This window comes from Spathaspora passalidarum, assembly GCF_000223485.1.
Source record: "Spathaspora passalidarum NRRL Y-27907 unplaced genomic scaffold SPAPAscaffold_3, whole genome shotgun sequence".
Lineage (NCBI taxonomy): Eukaryota > Fungi > Ascomycota > Pichiomycetes > Serinales > Debaryomycetaceae > Spathaspora > Spathaspora passalidarum.
The window spans coordinates 737,211-761,425 of NW_006767427.1; the positions used below are offsets into that span (position 1 = coordinate 737,211).

General features: G+C 38.8%; 7 protein-coding genes across 7 annotated transcripts; 1 reads left to right on the forward strand and 6 right to left on the reverse strand. All coding sequences in view use genetic code 12, as the record gives it.

Annotated features, from left to right (window-relative positions):
- Positions 1–40: 40 nt before the first annotated feature.
- Positions 41–4,071, reverse strand: SPAPADRAFT_66035 (uncharacterized protein; the record flags this gene model as incomplete). The annotated part of the gene is made up of 1 exon (XM_007374476.1): positions 41–4,071. The coding sequence occupies one exon, from the start codon at positions 4,069–4,071 to the stop codon at positions 184–186; it is 3,888 nt and encodes a 1,295-aa protein (XP_007374538.1).
- Positions 4,072–5,799: 1,728 nt separating this feature from the next.
- On the reverse strand, positions 5,800–9,291 carry YCS4 (condensin subunit; the record flags this gene model as incomplete). The annotated part of the gene is made up of 1 exon (XM_007374477.1): positions 5,800–9,291. The coding sequence occupies one exon, from the start codon at positions 9,289–9,291 to the stop codon at positions 5,800–5,802; it is 3,492 nt and encodes a 1,163-aa protein (XP_007374539.1).
- A 129-nt stretch (positions 9,292–9,420) lies between these two features.
- TAF4 (Taf4p) lies at positions 9,421–10,835 on the reverse strand (the record flags this gene model as incomplete). Its single annotated transcript, XM_007374478.1, has 1 exon — positions 9,421–10,835. A coding segment is annotated over one exon (1,096 nt), but the record flags the coding sequence as incomplete, so codon positions are not given.
- A 267-nt stretch (positions 10,836–11,102) lies between these two features.
- On the forward strand, positions 11,103–12,212 carry RCL1 (rRNA-processing endoribonuclease; the record flags this gene model as incomplete). Its single annotated transcript, XM_007374479.1, has 1 exon — positions 11,103–12,212. The coding sequence occupies one exon, from the start codon at positions 11,103–11,105 to the stop codon at positions 12,210–12,212; it is 1,110 nt and encodes a 369-aa protein (XP_007374541.1).
- A 30-nt stretch (positions 12,213–12,242) lies between these two features.
- On the reverse strand, positions 12,243–19,688 carry TOR1 (phosphatidylinositol kinase-related protein kinase; the record flags this gene model as incomplete). Its single annotated transcript, XM_007374480.1, has 1 exon — positions 12,243–19,688. The coding sequence occupies one exon, from the start codon at positions 19,686–19,688 to the stop codon at positions 12,243–12,245; it is 7,446 nt and encodes a 2,481-aa protein (XP_007374542.1).
- A 184-nt stretch (positions 19,689–19,872) lies between these two features.
- ARP3 (actin-related protein 3) lies at positions 19,873–21,330 on the reverse strand (the record flags this gene model as incomplete). Its single annotated transcript, XM_007374481.1, has 1 exon — positions 19,873–21,330. One exon carries the CDS (start codon positions 21,178–21,180, stop codon positions 19,915–19,917), a length of 1,266 nt encoding a protein of 421 aa, XP_007374543.1.
- Positions 21,331–22,014: 684 nt separating this feature from the next.
- On the reverse strand, positions 22,015–23,739 carry CCT5 (chaperonin-containing T-complex subunit; the record flags this gene model as incomplete). Its single annotated transcript, XM_007374482.1, has 1 exon — positions 22,015–23,739. One exon carries the CDS (start codon positions 23,712–23,714, stop codon positions 22,074–22,076), a length of 1,641 nt encoding a protein of 546 aa, XP_007374544.1.
- Between the last annotated feature and the right edge of the window lie 476 nt (positions 23,740–24,215).

Here is a 24,215-nt window from a genome sequence, read left to right on the forward strand (position 1 = left end):
AAATAGGAAGAGAGTCAATAAATGGAGAGACATTGCAGCCACAACCACGTCAGGCAACTCTCTTTTCAAAAGTCTCTATAGCTCACAATATCCTTTACTTATCTTCGGGAAACATCAACCCATTGATTAAAAAATAAAACCATTACTAACTAAAACAAAAGCTTTAATTGTTATACACAAATTCTAAACTAATAAAATAGACACTAAATATAAGCATACCATAAAAATATCACCTCTAAGAATTGGAGCAGAACCTTCAAATTCCTCAGTTGCTTCTGGGGCAGAGCTTGCAACTACAGTATTTTCAGAGCTACTAGTAATTGCGACAGGTATAGACAGTACAACTTCAGAATCACTATTCGAAGCAGTGGAGACAGCTTGTATCAGTGTTTGATAAGTTCTTTCATCTGACCCAATAGTTGCAGATGCACCGGTGAGAATATTAGTTCCTTGGATCTTTTGTTCTTGTTGGTATTGCTCTTGTTGGTATTGCTCCCCTGATGGATGGAATTGGATAGCGACAGGAGCATTGAATAGAGAGCTTACTTTAACAGCTGGATCATGACTACTACTGGTTGAAGTAGTTGATACAAGACTTTGTTGATTTCCAGTGGTTACTTTGGAAAATCCACCAGGGTGGGTAATTGTGGTAACATAGTTAGTATCAAGCTCCACTATTGTGGCCCCTACAACATTATTGGATGATTTGTTGACAACGTTTGCAGTATCTGATCTTCCAATTGTAGTTACAGCATCTAGAGACTTATATGATCCAGTAATCGTAGTAACATATGTAGTATCAGGTCCACTAATAGTAGTAACTATAACTGGTAACTTATATGGTTGGGTAATTGTTGTTACATATGTAGTGTCCGGCTTTGTTATTGTAGCAGTGACTAAGTTCCCATGTGCACTATTTGAAGAATTCCCTTCTGACTTATCAGTGGTATTGGGGTTTGGATCTGCATTAGTATGTTTTCCAGTGGACAACATGCTTGGGTTTCTGGAACCAAGTTTAGATGAGTTCAGTATAGATACATCAGAAAGCACTTTACTAGGTGAGCTGGTTGGAATTTGTGTACCTGATCCAGTTGACAATTTACTGGATATAGCCGGGTTTAGACTTGATTCCTTTGAATCTTCAGAAGTCAAACCAACTGGGACCCCGGTACCCGATACTGACTGGTCCAGGAAAATTGTTGTAGTTGAATTTATGTTTAATTCATCTGTTTCCAATAGTGACCTAGTTGTACCCTCAGTATTAGCACTATTCGTTTCCACGGGTGGTTGACTACTTCTCTGGTAAGTAGGACTCTCTGATGCAAACCAAGTTGTTTCCCCAGTGAGAAATGTTGCTTGGGATTCTGATACTGGTTCAGTTAAGACTTCAATAGGTGAATTAGTTAACACTCCACTGTCTGATTCATGAGAATCTTTAGTGAGTGGGTTCGACGATTCGTTTGTAGCTGGATCTGATGCATCATTATTAGGTAAGGAAATACTAGATTCAGCAATTGGCTTAGAGGATTCTGGTGTGACTTGATCAGTTGAGTTGTCTTCATCTCGAGTTTCTGATTCTAACCAAGGTACATCTTCTGCAGGTGCTGCTGTAGAATTTATTATATCGTCGTTATAGGATTCGGTAGTCTCTCCAATAATTTCAGTGATATCTCCATGTGCTCCATCAGTTGCTTCTACTTGAGTTGTAGCTTTAACTTGACTAGTTATATCAATGTCAATAGTTTCTTTGACATTATTCGATTCATCAGTATCTGTCACAGTAGTTTCTCCATTTGCAAAGGATTCTTCTTCTGTCAGTTCCGAGAGATGTGAAGGGTATGTAGTTTCGACCATTGATTCAACGGTTTGTGTAACTGTTTGAGTATCATTTTCAGGTTCGGTGGAATAATCAACCGTTGTATTATTATCCACTGGCTCAATTCCAATAGTGCTTGATCCCTCACTCTCATCAAAAGTTACAGTAGCCGAGTCAAGGTCGTTGGTTCCATTTTCTGAGTTTGATGTCTCATTATATGGTTCATTGGTGTCTAAAGGTTCAGCGAAGTCATTTGAATATGATGGTTCTTCACTAGATATATCAGTTTCATCACTGGTCTCAAATACTATATTAGATTCATTTGACTTATGAGTATCAGAAGTTTCACCTGATTCTGAAGTTGAATCCCATTCTTTTTCTGTAGAGCTTTCAAGTGGTCTGACACATACCTCGTCCCAACATTGCAATGGATAGTCTAAAAACAGACCATATTCTCCAAGACTTTCCTCACAACCATGATAATAAGAAGAATGATCGACCAAGCTCCAGTAGTAGTGTATCAGTAGAAGATTAGTACACTTCAACTGACCAATAGTCTGTGCCTCAAATAGATAGGAAAGGTAGAAGTGGTACGGTGACTCATCGACATCACTACCTCCTTCCCAAACATTGTAAAGCCTTATTTGAGTGTTATAATTATAAGGATCTTCAATATAAATATCTATCCGTTCCAAGTAACTTGCAGGGTAAAGATCGTCAATCTTAAATTCTAAAATTGCCTCATAATAATCTTCTTGTATCCACTTAATAGAAATAAATTCAAATATTTCTAGTTTGACGTTTTTATTCCAAATTGAACCGGAACCTAGAGGATAGTCACAGACTCCGTTTCTCCACAGACTGGGACAATCTATAGGCGATGGTAAATCTGATATCAGCTCTAGTAGCTCAAGGGTTGCAGTTGGTACATCTATGTCTTCCTCTGTAGAACTCTCATTAGGTGGTCTAACACACACTTCGTCCCAACATAGAATTGACAGGTCTGGTTCATGCCAAAATCCCTGGGTACCATGATAATAATAAATATATTCATTGGGCCACCAGTAATGTACCTCCATAGTATTGGTACACTTCATCTGATCAATAGTTTGTGCCTCAAATAGAAAGGAAACGTAGAAGTGGTACGGGGACCCCCAATCATTATTAGATTCATCCCAAAGATAGACAGAGTTAGCGCCGAGATGGTAAGGCATATCAAGTTTAATGTATCGCAATTCACTTATCAGGTAAATATCAGCAATCTTGATTTCAAAAATTCCCTCATAAAAATCTCTATGTGACCACTTAATAGATACAAATTCAAATATTTCTAGTTCAGGATAACCTTGTGTTCTAGAATTGCCTCCGAAGGGAACATCCTCAAGGGTGTTGTTCCACAGACTGGGACATTCGATTGCAGGTGGAGATAACTCTATAAATATTGGTTTTAGTAACGTAGCGGTTACGGTTGGAAGATCTGCAACTTCTTCTGTAGAACTTGCATCTATGGTAGTTGCTGACTCTGACATGTCAGATCTTGGTAAAACTACAGTGACAAGAGTGGTTTCTTTGGTTTCAACAATGGTGTTTTCCTCTTCAAAAGTCTTGATTCCACTAGTTAATTCCGATTCTGGTTCACTAGTAGTGGTCTCCTCTGCACAGACAGGATCCCAACATTGGAGAGGGTAGTAATTTGCACCTCCGCCTAGGTCTTGACACTCATGGAAATAATTAGGACGCACCATACTTGTGTATTCTGGATTATCAGCTCTAGGTACCTGCCAAAAATACACAAGCTCAAACGGTGTTGTGCACATTTGATCGCTATGCTGTTGCGCCACCATCACCCATTTGACAAAAATGTGATAAGGCGAATCAATCAATATATTCAGCATTGAGTCAAAAATCCACAAGGAATCATTTTCCATATCAGGGACTTGTCTATGTGTGAAATATATTTGCTTTAAATAATCAAGATCTATGGAATCCTCGATTTTCACCTCGAGCATCACTTCATATAAATCATCATTACCAATAACCTGCCTAATATATTTGTATTCAAAAATTTCCAATGTGGGATTATTGGTGTTCTTCAGCGGATCAACCTCGACGGGATCACACATACTAGTCCATTGGATAGCACAATCTTCTGTTTCATGAGAAAATGCAGGAAATAAATACACAGTGGTGGGTTCAGAATTCGCACCTACTACTATTTGTAGTAGAAAATAGTAAATCCACCAAATTTGAAGCATTTTCAATAACTAATAGATTTAATTGGGAAGTTAACTACTATAAAAGGGTAACAAATTAACTACAAAAGAGTGGAAGGAAAGCAATTCTTATATACCCCCCAATCTTAAACAAGACAATCAAGTTTGTTTGGCTGGATGCAAAAAAATGCTTTTTGGGCAAACTCATGCATGGTTGTATTAGACAATGTTCAGTATTTCTTTAATGCAATTTTTTGTCAAACATGAGGCGCCAGTAAGCGCAATCTTGGCAAGAGTTAGAAAGAAATCGTGCTATCCAATGTATTTCACTCCACATATCATGCTAAGTTAGATAAGAAAACATCACTTCAAAGTTTTTGTATCACTTCCAATAAAAGGACCACGGAAAAGTTTCGGAATTCGAAACAATAACAACGCAATTAATAGATTTTGGGTTTGCAATGAGACAGATTCATTGTTGTACTATAACCATTGCAAAATATTGTTGTGGTAAGCTTCTTCAGGTTGCAATTGCAGACTACTGTAAATTGTGGGTTGTTGGGGTTGGCATTATTTGATAAACAGGTGTATTAGAAAAGGGTCCCCCGACCCTTGCAAAACAGTTTAGAATCTTCTATAGATGTTAAAAAATACTATACTTCATTATTTTTTGTTTTGAATCCTTGGCGAAATAGATGCAAGGTCATGTTGAGGAATGTTGACAAATAAAATACTTTAAGATCTCAATATATCTGGTTCGATCTACTGTCCGCTCATGCATAAATTTGCATAATAAACCAAAGTTCCTACAGGATGCCAAAAATAATAGCAAGTATTAAACAGTTTTTGCAAAAAAATGGAATCCTGGAGTTCTACCCTTCTCAGTTTAAAATGCTCCACAAAGATGTGTTCACCACTTCAAATAAAAAAATATAACAAAACCAGTGATAACTTTGTTCTCTTACCCTCTACCTCTACCAACAACATACTTGTGGCGATAATGTCTTTTAAAATAATTGGGAAAATGAAAACAATGACGTTTTCAACTGTAAACCTTAAATGAGTGACACTGGTATGCCAAAAGAAAAAAAAATAGATTTATTTTATATAGATACTTTACTTGGCTATCACCACAGATTGACCAATTATATATCAGCACATATAGCATAAAGTACCTTTAGTAATTAACTCTCTAAATTCCAAGCTTTCAAAGAAATTCTGAAGTTGGATCTGAAAGGTGCCAGTAATGTCAGAAGGAAGAGTCTATTCTCTGTTTGACAATAAATTTGATTCAACTAGTCTGTATAACATCATACAAATTTAAAATTGTATCTATTTATAATAAAAATTTAGAGAATCTCCGAACCAGGTGCCATATACCAAGGAAACAATTCTCCAGAAATGCAGGTATTTCAGATACAAATACCAAGAATAAAATTTGCATTTCATAATCAAATTCTTGCATCGAGCAAAGTTCGAGTATTTTGTTGTTTTTTGCTTGGCTAAATCTTATCAATATCTTCATAGCTCTAGAAGGCAAGCCTGCCAATGATATATTTATCTTTATTCATATTTATCCGCGGATAAATACGGGAAAAGAAACTGATCTGACATGGTTTGAGATATCCTGGATCAATACCGTGCAGAGTGACAACTGTGTAGTGTTTTTTTTTTTTTGGACATGGAAAATAAACCTATTCTACTTCACAATTTATATTATAGAGCCATATGTTAATCCTGATTTTGATATTACACACTCTAAACTACTTCTCAATCTTTTGCCAGAACCAAAGAATATCCCTTGTCTAATGCAGCAGTAATAGTTTCATTCTTATAAGGAATAGCACCAAGAACAAACGCCACGTCATTCCATTGTTCTTGTGAATGACAAGTTGTTAACCTTACCAATAGCTTCTCAGCCAATTGTTTTTGATGTCTTTCTTTATCTATAAACGACAATAAGAACTTGGTAATTCTCTTCATGGCATCTTTAGATAATGTTTGATCATTTGATAATCCACTAAAAATATCAATAAATCCGTTATAAATAGCATTATCTTTTGTTGCCAATTCTGCAAAGAATAATCGACACATGTCACTTATGCCCTGATCGGGATTTTCAAGACATTTGGCCATCGATGATAACTGACCCTTAACTTTAACTTGCCCTGCCAAGATTAAAAATGTAACCGTCATCAAACATGTCTTTTGAACCATAACACTCTTATCGGTTAAGCGGCCATAAATGAAATCGGTACTTTGATCAACAACATTGTTGAAACAAACAGCCATATCACCCAATCCTAATATACAATTGCATCGAATGATTGGATCATCTGATTTCTCCAATACTGTAAGCAATAATGGTAAATTTTCTTCACAATAAATTGAGGATACACACATTAATTTCACCATACATAACAAAGCTGATCTTTGTAAATTTGTATCATTGTATCTTCTACTCTTGGAACATATCTCCTTAGCTAAAGGTCCAAATCGAGCTAATAATGAATTATCACCATAAAGTAATTCCTTTTCTTTAACATGGATAACAGCATCAGTGAAGTCATCTTCTGAAGTCCCGCCAATCATTTCTAATTCATTATCAACATTTTCATCATCATTCTTTTTCTTAGCACCATGGTTTTTCTTTGATTCTGCTTCATGTTTCTTTTTCTTAAATTGAGCTTCAAGCTTCTCAAGGTAAACTATTGTTTTAATAGCTACTTGTCCAACAATGAATAAAAGCTGGGACAAACCAACAGTCTTGGATTCTCCACTTGTATCATTGCCGGCAAACACGGAAATGCCTTTGGCCCTGATTATATCTGAACATACCAAATCAGGTTTTGTTGATGCTTGAAATATGGCTCCAATTGCTTCTTGAGCTACTGCATACCATTCCAGTTTATCATTATAATCTAACAAAACCGCTTTTAACTTTGCAATAGCCTCTTCCTCGTTAGGAATACGAGTGCTTACAGTATTATTTGTTTTGTAACTAGTAGGAACAATCCTCAGTAAAGCAAGACAAGTATAACGACACAAAGTCAAATCGGATTTCTTTGAACCTAACCCAATTCTCAACAAGGACTCCATGCCACTGATTATAATTTCATTATCTTCAACTGCCAACATTCCCAATACGATGATCGCTCCACGTCTTTGCTTAGTTCTGTTGTCGTTTTCTTCATGGTCAAAACTATAAATCTGCCATAAAATTCTTATAACTTCACTGTTAATAAGCTTTTCATTGTACATTAATCCCAAGAGTTTTTCCAAAGAAGCCAAATCAGCCACAGAAGCATCATAGGTCAATTCAATCAAATTCTTGGCCATGTAACCAGCTTGTTCAACTCGGGATCCTTCGGGGGCAGTTAAAAACAAGGTCTTATAACAATCGATTAAATGAGAGGGGACAGATTTTCCTTCATCTGATGATCCTTTCATCCATACTAAATGAAGCATTTTACGAATACCAACACTAGCATTTTCAATGCCATATGCATCGGCAAGAACTAAGAAATCCATAGAATCAATAGCTTCATTTCTGTTTTTGGAAAATAATAATCGAGAAATAACTTCAGTTCCATGATGAACTGCCTCTATAAAATCAACAGCATCCTGATAAAAGTTTACTTTAAGTTTGGCTCGGAATAAAACTGTCCGGTCTGGAAGATTCTGTTCTTGCTGAACCATTGACGTGTTGAGCTCTTCATGATCAACATCATCTTCTTCATCTTCTTCTTTTTCATCCTCAGCTATGTCTGCATCAGCTTGCTTGTCTGCATCTTCTTGTTCTTCGTCCTCTTGTTCTTCATCCTCAATTGCTATGCTGTGCTCTTCCTCTTCATTATCAATATCCATATCTTCAGCTGTTGATGTTTTCTTTTGTTTACGAGGAGATACAGGAACATATTGTAGAAGATCCGCTTCAGCTTCTTCTAACTTTTGTTTCCAAAAAGTAAGACCCAACTGAGATCCATGGGGACTCTGGAATTGATGATTGAGAACCAATTTAGACATTAACTTAATAGTGTTTCTTCTAACCAAAGTACTCTTGTCATCCAAAGACCTAACAGCAAGCATCATCATCCGTTGTCTCCGTTCAGTAAGTTTAACTTTTAACCCAACAATTTTAGCTAACGCTTGGAATGCTTTAGTACGTACATATGGATTTTGATCAAGTAATCGTTCTTCCAATAAATCCAAAAGCTTTTCCACTTGTTGGCTTCCATTATGACCATCTTCATCATCACCACTTGTAGTTTTAAGAATATCAACCACGATGTTCCCGCATGATTCAACCAACGAGCACCGTAAGGTGGGATTACTATTATCAAATAATTGCGAAATACTTGTCATTTGCTTCAATATCAATCTTGGACTTAATTCAGAAAGTTTGACCAAAAATTCCGAAACTGCACGGGGCCCATTGGTATCATTAGCACTGAAGTGGATTTGAGAAATCTCTCGTAGAATCTCCTCAGTCAATAGGATATAGTCATACTCATCAGCTATAATATGCAAGAGTTCTGCCATATAGTGAGGTAAATGGGCATAATATGTAAGACATTGGATTACTGAATGTTGGATAATAGCGGCATGGCCGTGATTTTTCACGGTTATGGCAATAACCTTGAACATCAACGACCTAATAGCTGCCAACTTCATTCTTTCAGAACTTTCCATGAGATTGACTAGCGGTCTTGTAAACAACTCTAGATATGCATCTCGTTCAGGAGTAGTAACAAAGATCTTTGCAAGATCAATTTTCAATATTGTTGTTATAGCAGTGAGACAGTTTTCCACCTCAAAGCAATTGGATTTCCATTTGGCCAATAGTGGTTTTGGAACGGATTTCTGGGATCGTCCACCCACTTGTGAGAAATCCTCTTTACCCAAGAACTTAAGGATGACAAACATCAAGTATCCATACTTTTCCAATGTGGATTTGATATTATCCAATGAATCTATAAAATCACCACTTTCAACTGTAGCGATAGTGGCCAATCCAATGGCATTAAATGACGATGTAATTAAATAAGCTAATTGCTTTTGATGTTTTCCTTCCAATGAAAGGAAACCGTGAACTAGCTCTACAACATCATCAAAAAGTTCATTATCAAAGTTGAGGGATTCGGGGTTGTCAGCTAACGAGCCTGTAATTGTTTCTAGTTTGGATTCAAGATCTGAGAATTCAACGGAATATTCCTTACCAACATCAAAGGAGTTGAAGTATGACGATAAGGTGAAATCCATCTCCGATATGACAGACTCTGCTAAGGGTATATAACAAACCTTTTAAAGAACGCGTTTTTGGCAACACTTCTCTGATCTACACTTTGTTTATTTTTTTTTCTTTGTTTTGATTTTGTTGTCACTTGGTAGCACTTGGGTTAATAGTACACTTTATTATTATTACAGGTTTTATATATAGAGGCTAATCCTTAAGTTTGGCATATCCTTTGATGATTGCCTTGTCAGTACCTATTCTTTCATCTTCCAAGGCTCCCAAGATATCTTTCATGACTATGGAATTCCCAGATCTGATTTCTCGGAACCGAAGTCCATTGTCACCACGAACAGAGATAATAGGGCTTTGCTTATTGCCTTCCTTGTCAGAACCAGCTTTTCCAAAATCAGCACCACCAGCTCCAGAGCTAGAAGTCATCCATGAGTATTTTTTTCTTCCCGGGTTCATAGTCATCATGGCAGCAGTGGCGTTAGCAGCACGATGTAAGGTTTCTTCCACGCCTGCCTTATCGCCACCTTCAGCATCTGCTGTTGGATCACTGGAACTTTTTTCAAGACCTAAAAGAATTCGTTTACTGACTCTTTTTTCTTCTAATTCCTTTTGTTTGATTGCTAAATTTCTCAATTCTTTTGATAACTCGGACCTCGGTATAGATGCCCCTGAACTGGAACTGCTGTGGTGTCCCTGGCCTCGTTTTCCTGTCACATTTGGTATTCCTCTTCTCCGATGGCGTGATAACATAATTGTTTTTGTAGCGATTCGCGATAACCAAGTTTCGCAAGCACCGGAAACTAACTCAAGCATGTCTCCATCTTGAAGGAAATTTTGTTGCACGCCATTTTCCTTGGCGACTTTATTCATAAATGCAGCTAAATGGTAGTTGTTTAAAAATGCCGGTGGTTGGGACGTTTTTATAATTTGTTTTAAATCCTTGGATACGTCTGATCTCCTGTTCATTTGTTGCTGAAACAATAATTCTTCTTCCTGCTGGATATCGACCCCGGCCGCAGCTATGGCATCATTTAATTTGCTAGGGTCTGTGTTGTCTAGCTTCTCCTTTTCGTTGGAGTCTTTCTGGGTTGGGGCTTGTTGCTGGTTATTGAGGATATCCTGAGAATTCTCTTTAGCTTGGGGAATTGTACCATCGTTAGATTTAGTCGCAGTTGGACGTGGCTTGTTGGCATCTGATTGGACAGTGTGGTTTATATTCAGGAGAGACGCACTTTGTAGTAAACTTACTGGTAAGGTTTCCAAATCCATGTCTCTCATCTGGCTCTCGCTAGGCACTATTTGATCATTACTACTGCTGCCATTGTTGGATCCATTGTTGCGAGCAATATTGCTCTCGTTGATACCAGTTATAGAGTCGCTCGAGAATAGAGCATTGAACGAATCCACTTGTGTATGTTCACCACCTATTGCTGAAACTCCATCCGCTTTCTGCTTTTTAATTCCATTATTCGTGACCTGTGAATCGGAAGGACGTTTCAAATGTTCTCCATTTGTCATGATATTGTATTGATTGATCTTGACCAACGTAAAACCCCACAACGCTATAACGATCCAACAACCTTTGCTGGGTTGTTTTTTTTCCGTGTTAGTCGCAGGAACGATTAAGGTCGTGTGTGGGCGCCCAATTCTCTGGCGTTTGGTAGCACGGCGAGATCCGATCGTCCACGTGACTTTTTTGTACTTGGGATGAGCATTGAAAAAAATTCCCTCCTCGGGGGACCTTTCCGTATAGAATTGGTGTTAATCCTCTAGGCTCAGTCACGCAATATCTCGCTCTCGCACTCATACCTATTCTCCTGTAACAATGTCAAGTGTAAAGGCAAACATAACCCTCTTTGAAGGCCACAGGAATTTCAGATTTCGGTTGATCCTTTCCACTTTATCAGGGAAACCAATCAAGATTACCAAGATTAGATCCAATGATATGAACCCAGGGTTAAGAGATCACGAAGTATCGTTCTTGAGATTGCTTGAGGCAGTGACTAATGGATCCCATATCGAAATTTCTTATACTGGTACCACCATCATATATAGACCCGGTATCATAACGGGAGGTGAATTAACCCACAACTGTCCAACTACTAAACCAGTGGGGTATTTCATAGAACCAATGTTGTTCCTTGCTCCTTTCTCCAAGAAAAAGTTTTCCATCATCTTCAAAGGATTGACATCTTCAGAAGACCCCAACGATACTGGTGTTGATGCGATTAAATGGGGGTTGTTACCGATTATGGAAAAGTTTGGAGTCCGAGAAGTATCTTTGCACATTATCAAACGTGGATCACCACCATTGGGTGGAGGTGAAGTGCACCTCCTATGCAATTCATTAATACCCCAACCATTGACTATTCATGCATTGGATGTCCCTAAATTCTCAGCTATACGTGGTGTTGCCTACTGTACTCGAGTATCCCCATCTACGGTCAACAGAATGATTGAAGCGGCAAGACAAGTATTAAGACCGACCGGGGTCGAGGTAAACATCACAGCTGATGTATGGAGAGGTGAAAACGCAGGAAAGTCTCCTGGTTTTGGAATAACATTGGTGGCGGAATCGAAGAAGGGGTGGAGAGTCATTGCTGAAGGAGTGGGGAAGGCTGCTTCCTTACCTGAAGATTTGGGTGAAGTTGTTGCCTATCAAGTTTTACAAGAATTGACCAACAGTGGAGTTGTAGGAAGATATCAATTATTGTTGTCTCTTGTTTACATGACAATTGGTAAGGAAGACGTGGGAAGAATCAAAATACACAAACAACAAGTCGATGAAAACCTTATTAATGGGTTAAGAGATATTAAAGATGTGTTTGGCACCGAAGCATTCCTCAAGGATGCTGAAGAACTTGAAGAACAAGACTTTATGACCATTTCAATCAAGGGTGTTGGATTCACCAACGTTTCTAAAAAGATCGCATAGTATAATTTATTAATACACATTTATAACTTACTACCAGAAGGAACACCATCCAATATAATGTTGACACAAATTCTCAACACTTGTAGCTTGTTGAATCAACTTATCCACTTGGGCAGGAACATCTAATCCTCTAAGTCTCTTGATATCATTACCGGTTAATTTATCAGTGATTCTCTTTAAAACCAAGGCGGCACGAGCGTTTCTAATCTCCATTTCATTCTGCTTTTGTAATCTTGCTGCCTCACGATCATCAATTTGTCCTCGTCTTAATAAATCTGCTGTATTCACTTGAGGCACTCTAATACCAGTGGCTTCGGCAACTGCCTTGGTAGGGAAATCGAACCCCCAATTAATCAATGGATCATAGGCAAATGCTTCCAAAATAGCCATCAATGATTCTTTATTGTCTCGTAACACTCTCATGACATGTTCACATGTGATTCTGAATGACCCTTCAATACCACTTACTTCCATGGCATAATTAAGCATCCTTGTTAATCTAAATGGCACTTTTTCAGGATACTTTTCTCGAAGAATAGCGGCTTCAAAACAATCACCAAAATCAATATGAATAACCTTCCCTGTGATTCTATCCAACATTAAATTCGATGGATGTCTATCACCTAGACCAAGTATATACCCAACCATAGACATTACTGCCAATGATCTAGTGTAAGTGGTACGACGATCCAACCAAGCCTCGGATGATTTGGATTTGAGCCATAATACTTTATACAAATCTTGACCTCTGGTATTATCTAAAGCACTAGTGAAAACTTCAACCTTTTGCAACAATGTCAAAATATCATAATCAGGAGCCATTTGAAGTAATAAACGATGTTCAATATTCAACATAATACTTCTGGATTCTCTATATCCCTTGATCAAAACGTGGAAAGTGTCACTGTTTGGCACCCATCCTAACAAACCAACCTTGGGCGACAAAGGAATAGCAGGATACTGTTGGATATCCAAATGTCTCTTGAAACATTCTGGATCATTCACCAACAATGTGTTTACCAATCCAAACAATTGCATAACCAAATTATCTTGTCTGATATCTTCATGTCCCTTCAAAACATATTGATAGTCCTTACCATCACTTCCCTTACAAGAAAGCTTTCTTGGTCTTTGTTTCGATGAAATCACTGAGAATGTTGGATCAAATCGAATGATTCTAATCACGGGCTTCCCGGCTTCATAAGTACCTGGAAGTGCCAACTCCAAATCATATGCTCTTTCCAAGTTGGGTGATACAAATTGTAATTCAAGACTTACCAATTGTGGTAATTGTCTGGTAATTCTTCTGAAAACATTGTAGTAGATATCCCATGCTTGGTTCAAGTTTGTGATATCCTTGGTTCTTCTGAAATTCAAAACCCATTCGTATGCATCAGCGAGTTCTCTGCCAAATGCGTTGGCAAATGCCTGTTCTCTCATTGTTTCCGGTCCCTTTTGTAACATTCTATGAAGTGGTTCTAAAACTTCAAACATCTTTTCAGTATTGTGTTCACCAAAGAATAGTCTAGAAGCATCTTCCAATCCTTCATACCATTGTTCGTGCCAAAGAACTGCAACTCTAATTAACTCACGACTGACCAATTCAGCTTGATCTACCAAGGTAGAAGAATGTAATCTAATCTTTTCAATAATTGATTGTGCAGCAATCTTACGGCTGACAGATTCGGATGTAATAGCAACAGCCAATGGGTAGACCAAAGCTTGAGGATGTGCTTTACCTAAATCTGTCAATAATCCAAACAATGACCTGCTAACAATTTGGTTTGGTTGGTGGATACGAGAAATTAATTGAGGTATAACTTCCAACCAATTATCAATCTTCACCATATTAAACCCCTCGGTCATGGCTTGGGCAGCTTCTGGTATACCACCGAATTTAAACCACAATGTAAGTAATCTCAACATATCTTGTAATGAATTAGAATGTGACAAGGCGATAGAATGGAAAAATCCCTTGATTGAAGGAATAACATGTCGTTGAACCGCTTCAATAGGAATGATATTGGGTTGGTTAGGTTGTTTTGCTTGCAGCTCATCGTCACCATTGGCTGAGGTTTCATTTTGGTCAACAATCTCAATCTTGTTACTGTTGCCGGCATTTTGACTAGTGTATAATGAAATAACTTCAAAGTTGGCAAGTGCCCAGTTATGCCATGCTTTATACCACTTATTATCAAAATGAGTAGCTAAAAGATATGCACCTAATATAATTTCTGATGTTTCGGTACGCCAATTGTTATTCAATGCAATTTGCCATTCACCTTGTTTCAAGAAACATCTAGCTAACAACTTGGTATATTCTTCAACATGCTTGGGTATTCCTGGACCTTCAGATGGTAATGGTTGAGTTATCAAATCGTTTGGATTCAAGCCAAGATCTTGGGACATTCTGGTGGTGAAATCAACTAAATGACGTAATGCCTCTGGTCGTTGACCTTTGGCCCACATATATTTCAATTGGGCATAAACCACTTGTGGAGGAGCACGTGAAGGGTTTTCTGGTGATCCTTCCTCTAATAACGAATTCAAAGACTTTTCTGCTAAATTCAATCTTCCTGACTTTCGACAAAGATTAGCAAACTTGATCCACATATCCATATCCTGTTTAGGTTTGATTACCAATGCCCGTACTTTCAACATTCTTTGCCAAATATCAACATTTCTTTGACATCCCAACAATCTAGTGTTCCAAGTCTTGCGCATAATAGCCCGCTTCTCTGATCCTTGTGGCAAGCGCTTATACTTGATGATTTCTTCCAATTCCGCTAACATTTGCACTCTAACAACAACACCATAAGCTCTATTATAACTTTCACTAACCAAAGCAGTAATTTCAGTAACCAACAAGTCACGCGCCTTTAAGATGTGATTAGAAGCATCTTCGAAATTATTACGATGAAGACTCAAAATAGCATTGAAGAAAGCTTTATCTGGCGACTCTGGTTTCATAACCTTGATATATGAATCCATTCTATCCCATTGACCCAACCCCCATGCAGATGCAGCGGCAAGAGGGGCAACGTTCCGTTTAATATCACTACTGGAACTATCCCACTTGGTCCGAGCCAACTCAGAAAGTTGTTCCCACTCTCCTAGTGCATGCAAACATCTCATTTTCCCCATGGTTATTTCCATATTGTTTGGTTCAGTCTTTTCCCTCTCATTATAGGCATTCAATGCATCATCCCATCTTTGTAATTTTTCATACCAAGTCTCCTTAAGTTGTAAATCGTGGTGTAATTGAGCATGTTTCAATATACCAATAGCAGCATCAGATTGTTGTAGTTGATTGTTTATACTAATCAACGACTCAATAGTTGGTGTCGTGGGTTCTTCATAAAATTCCAATTCTTTATAATGTAATGCCTTTGCAAATGCATGGCATCTCTGTGCATATTGTCCAAGGGTGGTGATTGCAATAGGTAATGACTTATCATCGTGTTCCATAAACTCAGCAAGGTTCAACAAGATTTGATGGATTTCTGGAGGATTGCTTGGTGATGAAAGGGCAATACAGAATGCTTGCACCAATTCTTCCTTGTGCTGGGAATACAATTCACTCCAACAACTGGCAAAACTGGCATTGAAGAGATCCTTGGCTAATGGGTAATAATCTGACGCTAGACCGGCACAGGCTCTGATTGCGTGGGAAGGACTTTGCAATAATAATTCTTTACTCAATTTTCCAATCCATTCTTGCCAATCCTCTTTGGTCCGTCTATGACTGACGTCCCACGAATTCTTTAACGCATTCTGATTAACCGGCAACTTCTTAGAAGGCATATCTGAATCAGCAACATCATAACTACTTTGATCATAATCCTTATAGATATCCAAATGAAGCGGCAAGGGATCTCCACTAATCAATTTACTAACCAACAGTTCAAACTTTGGTGCATGGATCTTTTGTTGCAAGATTTCTTTCTTGATGACAGGAATAAACACTGTAAATTCGGAACCCAATTGTATCAATAAATAGCTCAACGTATTAATGCATGATTCCTTAAGTTCATCATTGCCTTGTCTGAGCACTCGCAAGAGCGGATGAATTACTCGCGAAGCCATTTCATTCAACATGACATTCTTGGATAATCTACCAATAGTTTCTATTGCCAATTTTCGTAACTCTATAGGACCAACTTCAAATAACTTCACTACATTAGGGACAATGATGTCGATAAACTCCTCAATGTTACTTCCAAACACGACAAAACTTCTCAACACATGTGATGAAGGTGTACGCTTGGGTGATTTGTCTTCCTCAAAAACTTCAAGCAATAATGTTAAAATTCCTGGCAAATACATCTTGAACTCACCTTCCAATGCTCTAGAAATGGATTCAATCACATTTATGATAACTACTTGTAATGTATTAGGCTGGGTATGGAAGAACTCCTTTATAACCTCAAATATATCATTCAAGAATGGTCTGATATGTTGCTTCACAATCAATATCATTGCTCCCAACTGTTGAAAGTAGAACTTCAACATTGGATGTTGACAAGTATGCATGACATTGAGAACTCCTGGGATGATCTGTGGTAAAAATGACACACATCTTAAACCTAAAGTTTGAAATATGTAAATAATAGCCTGAATGACTTTTGTATGGTGGATGTTCAACGATGGATCCTTCAAGATTTTCATTAAGTTCGTTATAGCTACTGTAGGGTAATATTCCTCATTGGATGGTGACATTCCTTGCATCAACAAAGCTACATCGATTGAAGGGGCATTTTGTTCTGCAGGGATGTTTTGCGAATTCTGTTCAACTTCACGATGTTTGTATGGATCAAGTGCACCGAGAATACCCAATAACCTTACTGTTTCTCGTCTTATTTTAGGCGAGGTTTCCAGCTTGAGAATTCCTACAAGCATTCCCAACAATTGTGGATAATCCAAGAGTGGCTGAATAACATATCCCGAAGATGATGCTAATTGACCTAATGTTTTCAATGCCGCGTCTCTTTTATACGAAGAACTTTGATCCTGAAATGTATCTAATATCAATGGTAATAAGCTTGGGATGAATGGTTTCAAATCTTCACCACCAACAACCGCCAATTCTCCTAAACAATTAATTGCACTTGACGCTACCGATGAACTTGGATCTTTAGCCTTGGTGATCAATGCTTCTACTATCGGTTTAACATATGGTCTTGCTAATTCTTTGGAGTTGGCAATAAGCAACGATAATAAAATTGCACTCTCCTCCTTCTTTCTGCTTGTGGTGGAATATTCTAACCTCTGTAACAATTGTATCAACGTTTTACGTAATGAAGGAACAATGTATGCTGGATTTATTGATGATAGCCTTCCCAAGATTCGTACCGCCACTTGCCTTATCGCAAACTCTTCATCATTCAATGCAATAAATAATAATCGAACATTGTCAGCCTGGGATAATTGCGGGTCAAAGTTACCAGCATTGGCCAAACAATTCAATCCTTGTAGTCTGATCTCTGGTGTCGGATCAGTGATTGAAATGGAAAGCAATTTCCCCAAAACTTCATTAACGGCATTCAACGCATTGGCGCTGATTTGCTGACAGATTGGATCCTTGACGAAAATCTCACATGATGTCACAGTAGCAGTTAACCGGACTTGAGGATTGCTATGTTCAAGATACGTTATGGTGCAATATCTTACAAACTCGTTCAATTGATAGTTTTCAAATTGGAAAAATGCCAACATCTGTAATGCTTGAATTAAAATCTGACTGTCTAACCGTTCATATTGTTCTTGGTTCAACAAGACATTGTTTATACTTAGACCGGTATCACGAGAAATCATAATCAAACGGCAATCTCTTGCGAGCGATGCATTGACCTTGACTGATCCATATGGCGACCCAGGAGGTTGGAACCCTTTTCCTGATAGTACTAAACTTAAAAGATTAAGCAACTTTTCATTAATAAGGTTTGTCAACGTGGGTATATTTGTGATGAGTGTCTGTAAAACATCTTGCATGTGTTGTGATAATGAACAATTGGCAAACATCATGTCTAAGATATCTCGTTGTAGATGTTTAGTCAATGCCGGTCCTACTGATATTGATAGTTTACCAATACAATCAAATATAGCTGGTTCTGTTTCTCTTCTGCTCACAGTGTACTTTGATCCTGAGGTTAATGAACTGGATGGAGTTAAGTTGATATTGGGAGTTTCATTTGAAGATACTGCATTAGCCAAGATCAGTTGAACACCAGCATTAAAAGCATATGACAAACCTTCTCTTATATTGTCCAACACTGCATCTAAATACGTTGCCATTTGGTTCCCCACTTCCAATGCCAATAAACCAATGCTTTTAAAAATTGCACTTTTGTCACCATTGGCGGTCTCGCTGTGTTGGCCCTTGTACTTTTTAAGTTGCGACAAGTAGTAATATAGCGTTCTATGAAGGTACTTCTCCACGAATAACTCGGTATTGACTTTGCAAAGCAATGGGAATATGTTTGTCAATTCTTGTCTTATGATCGCTAGTTTGTGATGCTTATACAAGATAGTGTTCTCGTACATTTGGTCAAACTTGGAAAAGATGTATGGATCCCGGTAGAACTTGAGTAATTCACGGTATATGAGTAATGAACCATGGATATTTTCCGTGGATTGGGAGCTAGAGGCTGACGGAATTAAATACGTGGCTGCCGTAATTCCCGGGGCCCCTCCATTGGCATCGCTGGCGTCCGATATATCATTTTCATTCAACAATTTAGAAGCTTGGTCAATCATACGTTTGATCCAATGATTGCGTAGGTTCACGTCACGGTCATAAATAATGATCATACACTTCTCAAGGGCCAATGCTGCATCTTCTCGTATAATCAACTTTTGATCTCTTATGGGTACCCACAAATGCTTTAGTATGTCGTTAATCAAAGGGTACAACAATGTAGGGGCGTTGTCTGCCAATGCTGTGACAATCAAGATAGCTGCGTGTCTCCTGTTTTCGTGTTGCTTGGTGTTATCGCTCAACCATTCAATGGCACGTTTAGCTTCATAGTCAACGAAATCTCCCGTGAGGTTACCACCTAAGGTTGACAACTTACCCAAAGTTTTCGTGGCTTGTTTCATGATAATCAATTCGTTTGATAAAATCAATGAACCTAAGTAGTTGGAAAATCTTGCTGTCTTACTGGCGTTTTCCTTGCCGACACCGGAGTCAAAGTCAATCAAGGCGTTCAAGGCCGCGATACCACCAAGTATCTGTGACGTTTCTTCTAGATGCAATAAATCAAAGATTTTACGGTTGATGTCGGCGTCAAGACGGTTGAATTGCTCAGACAGCAAATCACGGGCCATTGAAGTCAAGTAATTGCGTAGCTCAAGGGCGTATCGTGAACGTTCTTCTTCCCTGGGCGATTTCAAACCGTTGAAGATCTGGCTCAATACAGGGTCCACCACCTGAACTGCTGGTGCTGTAGTTGCAACTGCAGTAGCTGATGATGACATATTGGAGACAGATTCGAGTGTTTGTGAGTATGAGAGTGAATGGATTAAAAGAGGTTGGCTTGATAAATCCAATTCAGGTTGGCGGTCACTTCAGTTTATTATCTCAATTTCAGTCAAAGTGCACGACCCTTTTTTTATTACCTGCCCACCATCAACCCTTTGGGGTGGCTACGTCAACAATGTCGACATCTAGATGTATATTTTGCTATTTGTGTATCCCTACAGTCTATGGTACAGCAAATAAAGAGAAGTTTCTAACAATATTTGGTCCTTGCTCATCATAATCTCTCTTTGTGTAACAGTAGCTCTTGAATTCAGCAGTTTGCGCCAACAAAGAACCACCAAACCAAACGGCATTTCTTTGCTTCTTGTGAGAAATAACTTGAACTTCAACCCCAGTACTTTGAGCTCCACTGGAACGTTCACTCAAGTGAATTCTTTCGTTGACAAGCACCTTCAAATCTCTTTGTAATCTCTTACCAAAGTCCTTGAACATGGTTGAACCACCGGATAACACAATGTTCTTGTACAACTTCTTACGAACATCAATAGGAGAAGCTTGGATGACCTGGTCTACAACAGTTGGCAATGGGGTCAAAAAGTCGGAAGAGCAAATTTCGGGATTGAAAAAGATTTCCGGTGCCAAAAATCGCTCATAACCAACATCAACGATATTCTTCTTGTTTCTATCGGTATATTCGACAATGTATTGAGCAAACTTTTCCTTTGGATAATGGTCAAACTTGGAAAACTCCTGCACGATATCGGGACAAACATAACAAAACTGCTCCTTTATCTTTTCGGCAGTTTGCAAACTAGTGTCGGCTTCTCCACGGTCTCTCAATAATTGTTGAATAAATGAACTGATGTCTCTTCCGGCCAATGGGATGTTCTTAATAGCGGTACCGATGACGTAACCTTCAGCAACAGGGATAACGTGGGTGACACCGTCACCCGAGTCGATAACGGTACCACTCAAGGATCTGTCTTGAACCTTTGGAGAGGTCCAACTGGCAGCTAAAGCCAACACTGCCTGGACAGCAATGTACAACCCGGCACAATTGAAACTTTCAAACATAATTTCCGCTGTGCTTTCTCTATTTTCCGGTGGGTTCAAAGGAGGTTCAGTCAACAAGAAGTAGTGATCTTCCGGTTCACATCTCAAGTATTTGAAGATGGAGCTCTCCCAGAATCTTTCCATCTGATCCCAATCTTCGATTTGACCATGCTTTATAGGATAAGACAAACTATAGTTTGGTCCATTGGCTGCCTCAAGGGCTTCGTCTCCGATATAAAAGTCTAAATCTTCCAATCCTCGTTTGGAGGCCAAGTTAGTGGATCTTGGTCCACCTTTGGAAGTTTTGGAAGAAGCTGTTGAGGTGGAAATGGCGGTGGGGAACACAAATGATGGTGCGTCATTACCGGCGAATCCTAATTTGGTGTATCCGGTACCATTGTCCATGACAACGGCCGGCGTTCCAATACTACTCATATCGATAGGGGGGTAATTGAAATGGAATGAAAAGTTGGGTTAATAACTATATTAATACAATGATTCAATTAATGTTGGAAAGGTTACTACTAGCTGTGCCCAATTGAAATTGATTGATCTCTATGGATAATGCTGGATGTAGTTGAGGAGGGTTTAGAATGGTATATAAGCATGAAATTGGTGATTTCCCAGTTGGCCTCCTTTTTTGGGCCACCTGAACGCACTGCCGATTTTTTGAATGCCGGCGCACGACCTGGGCGCGCTACCAGATTTCGGACCGCGAGAATTGGTCGGGTTTAGTCACGTGCCATTCTCGTCACATTCACGTGATTGTTTTCCGTATAGAATGACCCATTTCCGGTCAAGGGTTGCACAGTTGCGATACCATCAAATCTGATTGAAATTGTCTAAGATCGATACATAATACAGTCAGTTGTGTATGTGCATTATCTAGAGGTGATCAGATTGATCTAATTCCCAAAAGAAAGCTACTCTATGCACAGTTTTCCAGAGTTGTTCCATTCTGCACAGTGTAGTGTATTTGTTGTTTTTTTGCAACTATTTATTTGGAAATTCTGCAAAATTATACTAAAATGCTGAAAGCAACCACTTTGTCAGACACATTCAAACAAATCACCACTAGGTCGCGTCCTTCAATCACTCTAACCAAACTTTATTGACTCTGCTGTTCGTATTCGTTGTCTTTTTAGGCGTTAGAAATAGCGATTGAATTAGATCGAAAAACACAGAAATATGAAATACCGGTTGCTAAAAACAATTGTCAATTGTAGTTAAAGATGTTAATGCCGCAAATCAGATCATATTACAGGTTATACGTCTTTAAAAACCTTTATTAAAACCTATTTATAAAGTAACTCTACAAACTGCTTTCTCTAATATTCATCTTTTCCACTAATGATAACATCATTAATCTTTAAAATCATTCTGGTCAATTGAGTGGCCAACAACAATTGCTGTCTCTTACCGATATATGGATCAATCACAAACAATTCCTTCATATCATTAGTACCCTTTCCAAGACAATCAACACCCAATCTTGAACTGTTTTCATTCACTTGCTTTGATTTCAAATGAGATAAAGTTTCGATTGGGTCCAAACCAGAGTTTTCAGCTAAAGTCATTGGAATGGTATCCAAGGCCGATGCAAATGCTCTGAACGCATATTGATCTATACCCTTTTGCTTATCGGCAGCTTCAGAAACAGCAAGAGAACAGGTCAATTCGGCCGCACCACCACCGTAAACAACTCTGTTGTCTCTAATCAAGTTACGCACAACACAAAGAGAGTCATGCAATGCTCTGACACCTTCAGCAGTAATCATTTCGTTAGAACCTCTAATGAAACAAGTGACAGCTTTACTATTTGAACAATCTTCAATCACCAACATACGATCTCTGGTGGTACCAAATTCCAATTCTCTGACAATCCCGGCAGAACCCAACTTTTCTGGAGACAAATCTTCAAAACGAGGAACAATACGACCATTGGTGGCGATAGCCAACAATTCCAATTCGGAACCTCCAATCCATCTGATGGCATTTAAGCCATTGGACAACAACAAGTGATTGGCTTCATCGTCAAACCCCCATTGACAAGCAACTACATTTGCTTCTGATTGTTTAACCAAATCAATCATTTCTTGGAACTTTTTCGTTTCGTATTCTTGCAATAACTTGAATTCTTCCACGGTGGAGATATCCAACTTATGTTTGGTCTTTGGCTTTGGTGGTTCAAATGGACAAGTCAAAATGGCAATCTTACAGTCTTTAACTTGCTTAGGCATTTGCGGATGGGAGAAATCCTTGTCTAATAGCACACCTTTAATCAATAACGAGTCTTCTATGGATCCACCAACCTTCTTTTCAATCTTGATTAATTCGAAATCAACATCCTTTCTTTCAAGATCAGCCACGGCCATAACTGCATCTACAGCCATTTGTGAGAAATGATCGTGAGATTTGCTAACGATTTTGGAACCAAGGGAAGTCTTGGCGGCCTTCAACAAGTAGCTTTCGTCTTCGATAGGAACAACATCGGCGACTTTATCCAATTGGTCAATAGCAATCTTACAAGCTTCGTCAAACCCATTAGCGATTTTAATTGGATGGATCCCCTTTTCGATCAATTCCAAGGCTTGATCCAATAATGCGCTGGCCAAAACAACCACACCGGTGGTACCATCACCAATTTCGTCATCTTGGGATCTAGACAATTCAACCAACAATTTAGCAATTTGGTTGTCCAAATCCATTTGTGTTAAGATGGTGGCACCGTCATTGGTGATGGTGATATCACCGTCTTGACTGATTAAGATCTTATCGAGACCTCTAGGGCCCAATGAGGTTTTGACAATGGAGGCAACAGATCTGGCAGCCAATATGTGGGACTTGGTGGCTTCTATTCCGTGCTTTCTTTGTTTTTTACCTTGGTCACGAACGATGATGAAAGGACGACCCATTTCATCTTGTGCCACTATGGCATTGGATAAATCTGGCATACCTTGTGCAGCCATGTTGATTGATATATAAGTTGCTAGTGGGCTAATGGGTGTATTTTTCCAACATAGAAATTTTTTTCTTCTATGTCGTTCCGTCGCGGATGTGCGCGTCCCAAAAAGTCGCAGTCATGTGACGTGTAGCATGTGATGGGTGTCAGGTGATGTATGGCATGTGATGTGTGTCATGTGACGCTATACTGTGGTGATAAGCGGAACTAGATGGTCAGCAAGTTCCAATGTTTATACGACGTTTGCAATCGATATCAGTAGAATGGTAAACACAAGTGTGCTAGTTTGCAAACTTAGAGCTCGGCGTCGGTGGTAGCCACACCGTTGCAGCTTCCTTCTTTCTGTGAAACAATCGTGAAAATCAGTTTTGGTAACCATCTTTGCACGGTGCAAACTGCAGATATACAAGAACAGTTACCAACAGCACCCAGAAGTCAGACATCTGTGTCATGCTATTGCTGCAACTGATGGATTTGCTGCTGTATACTCGCATGGTCCTAACCTGTA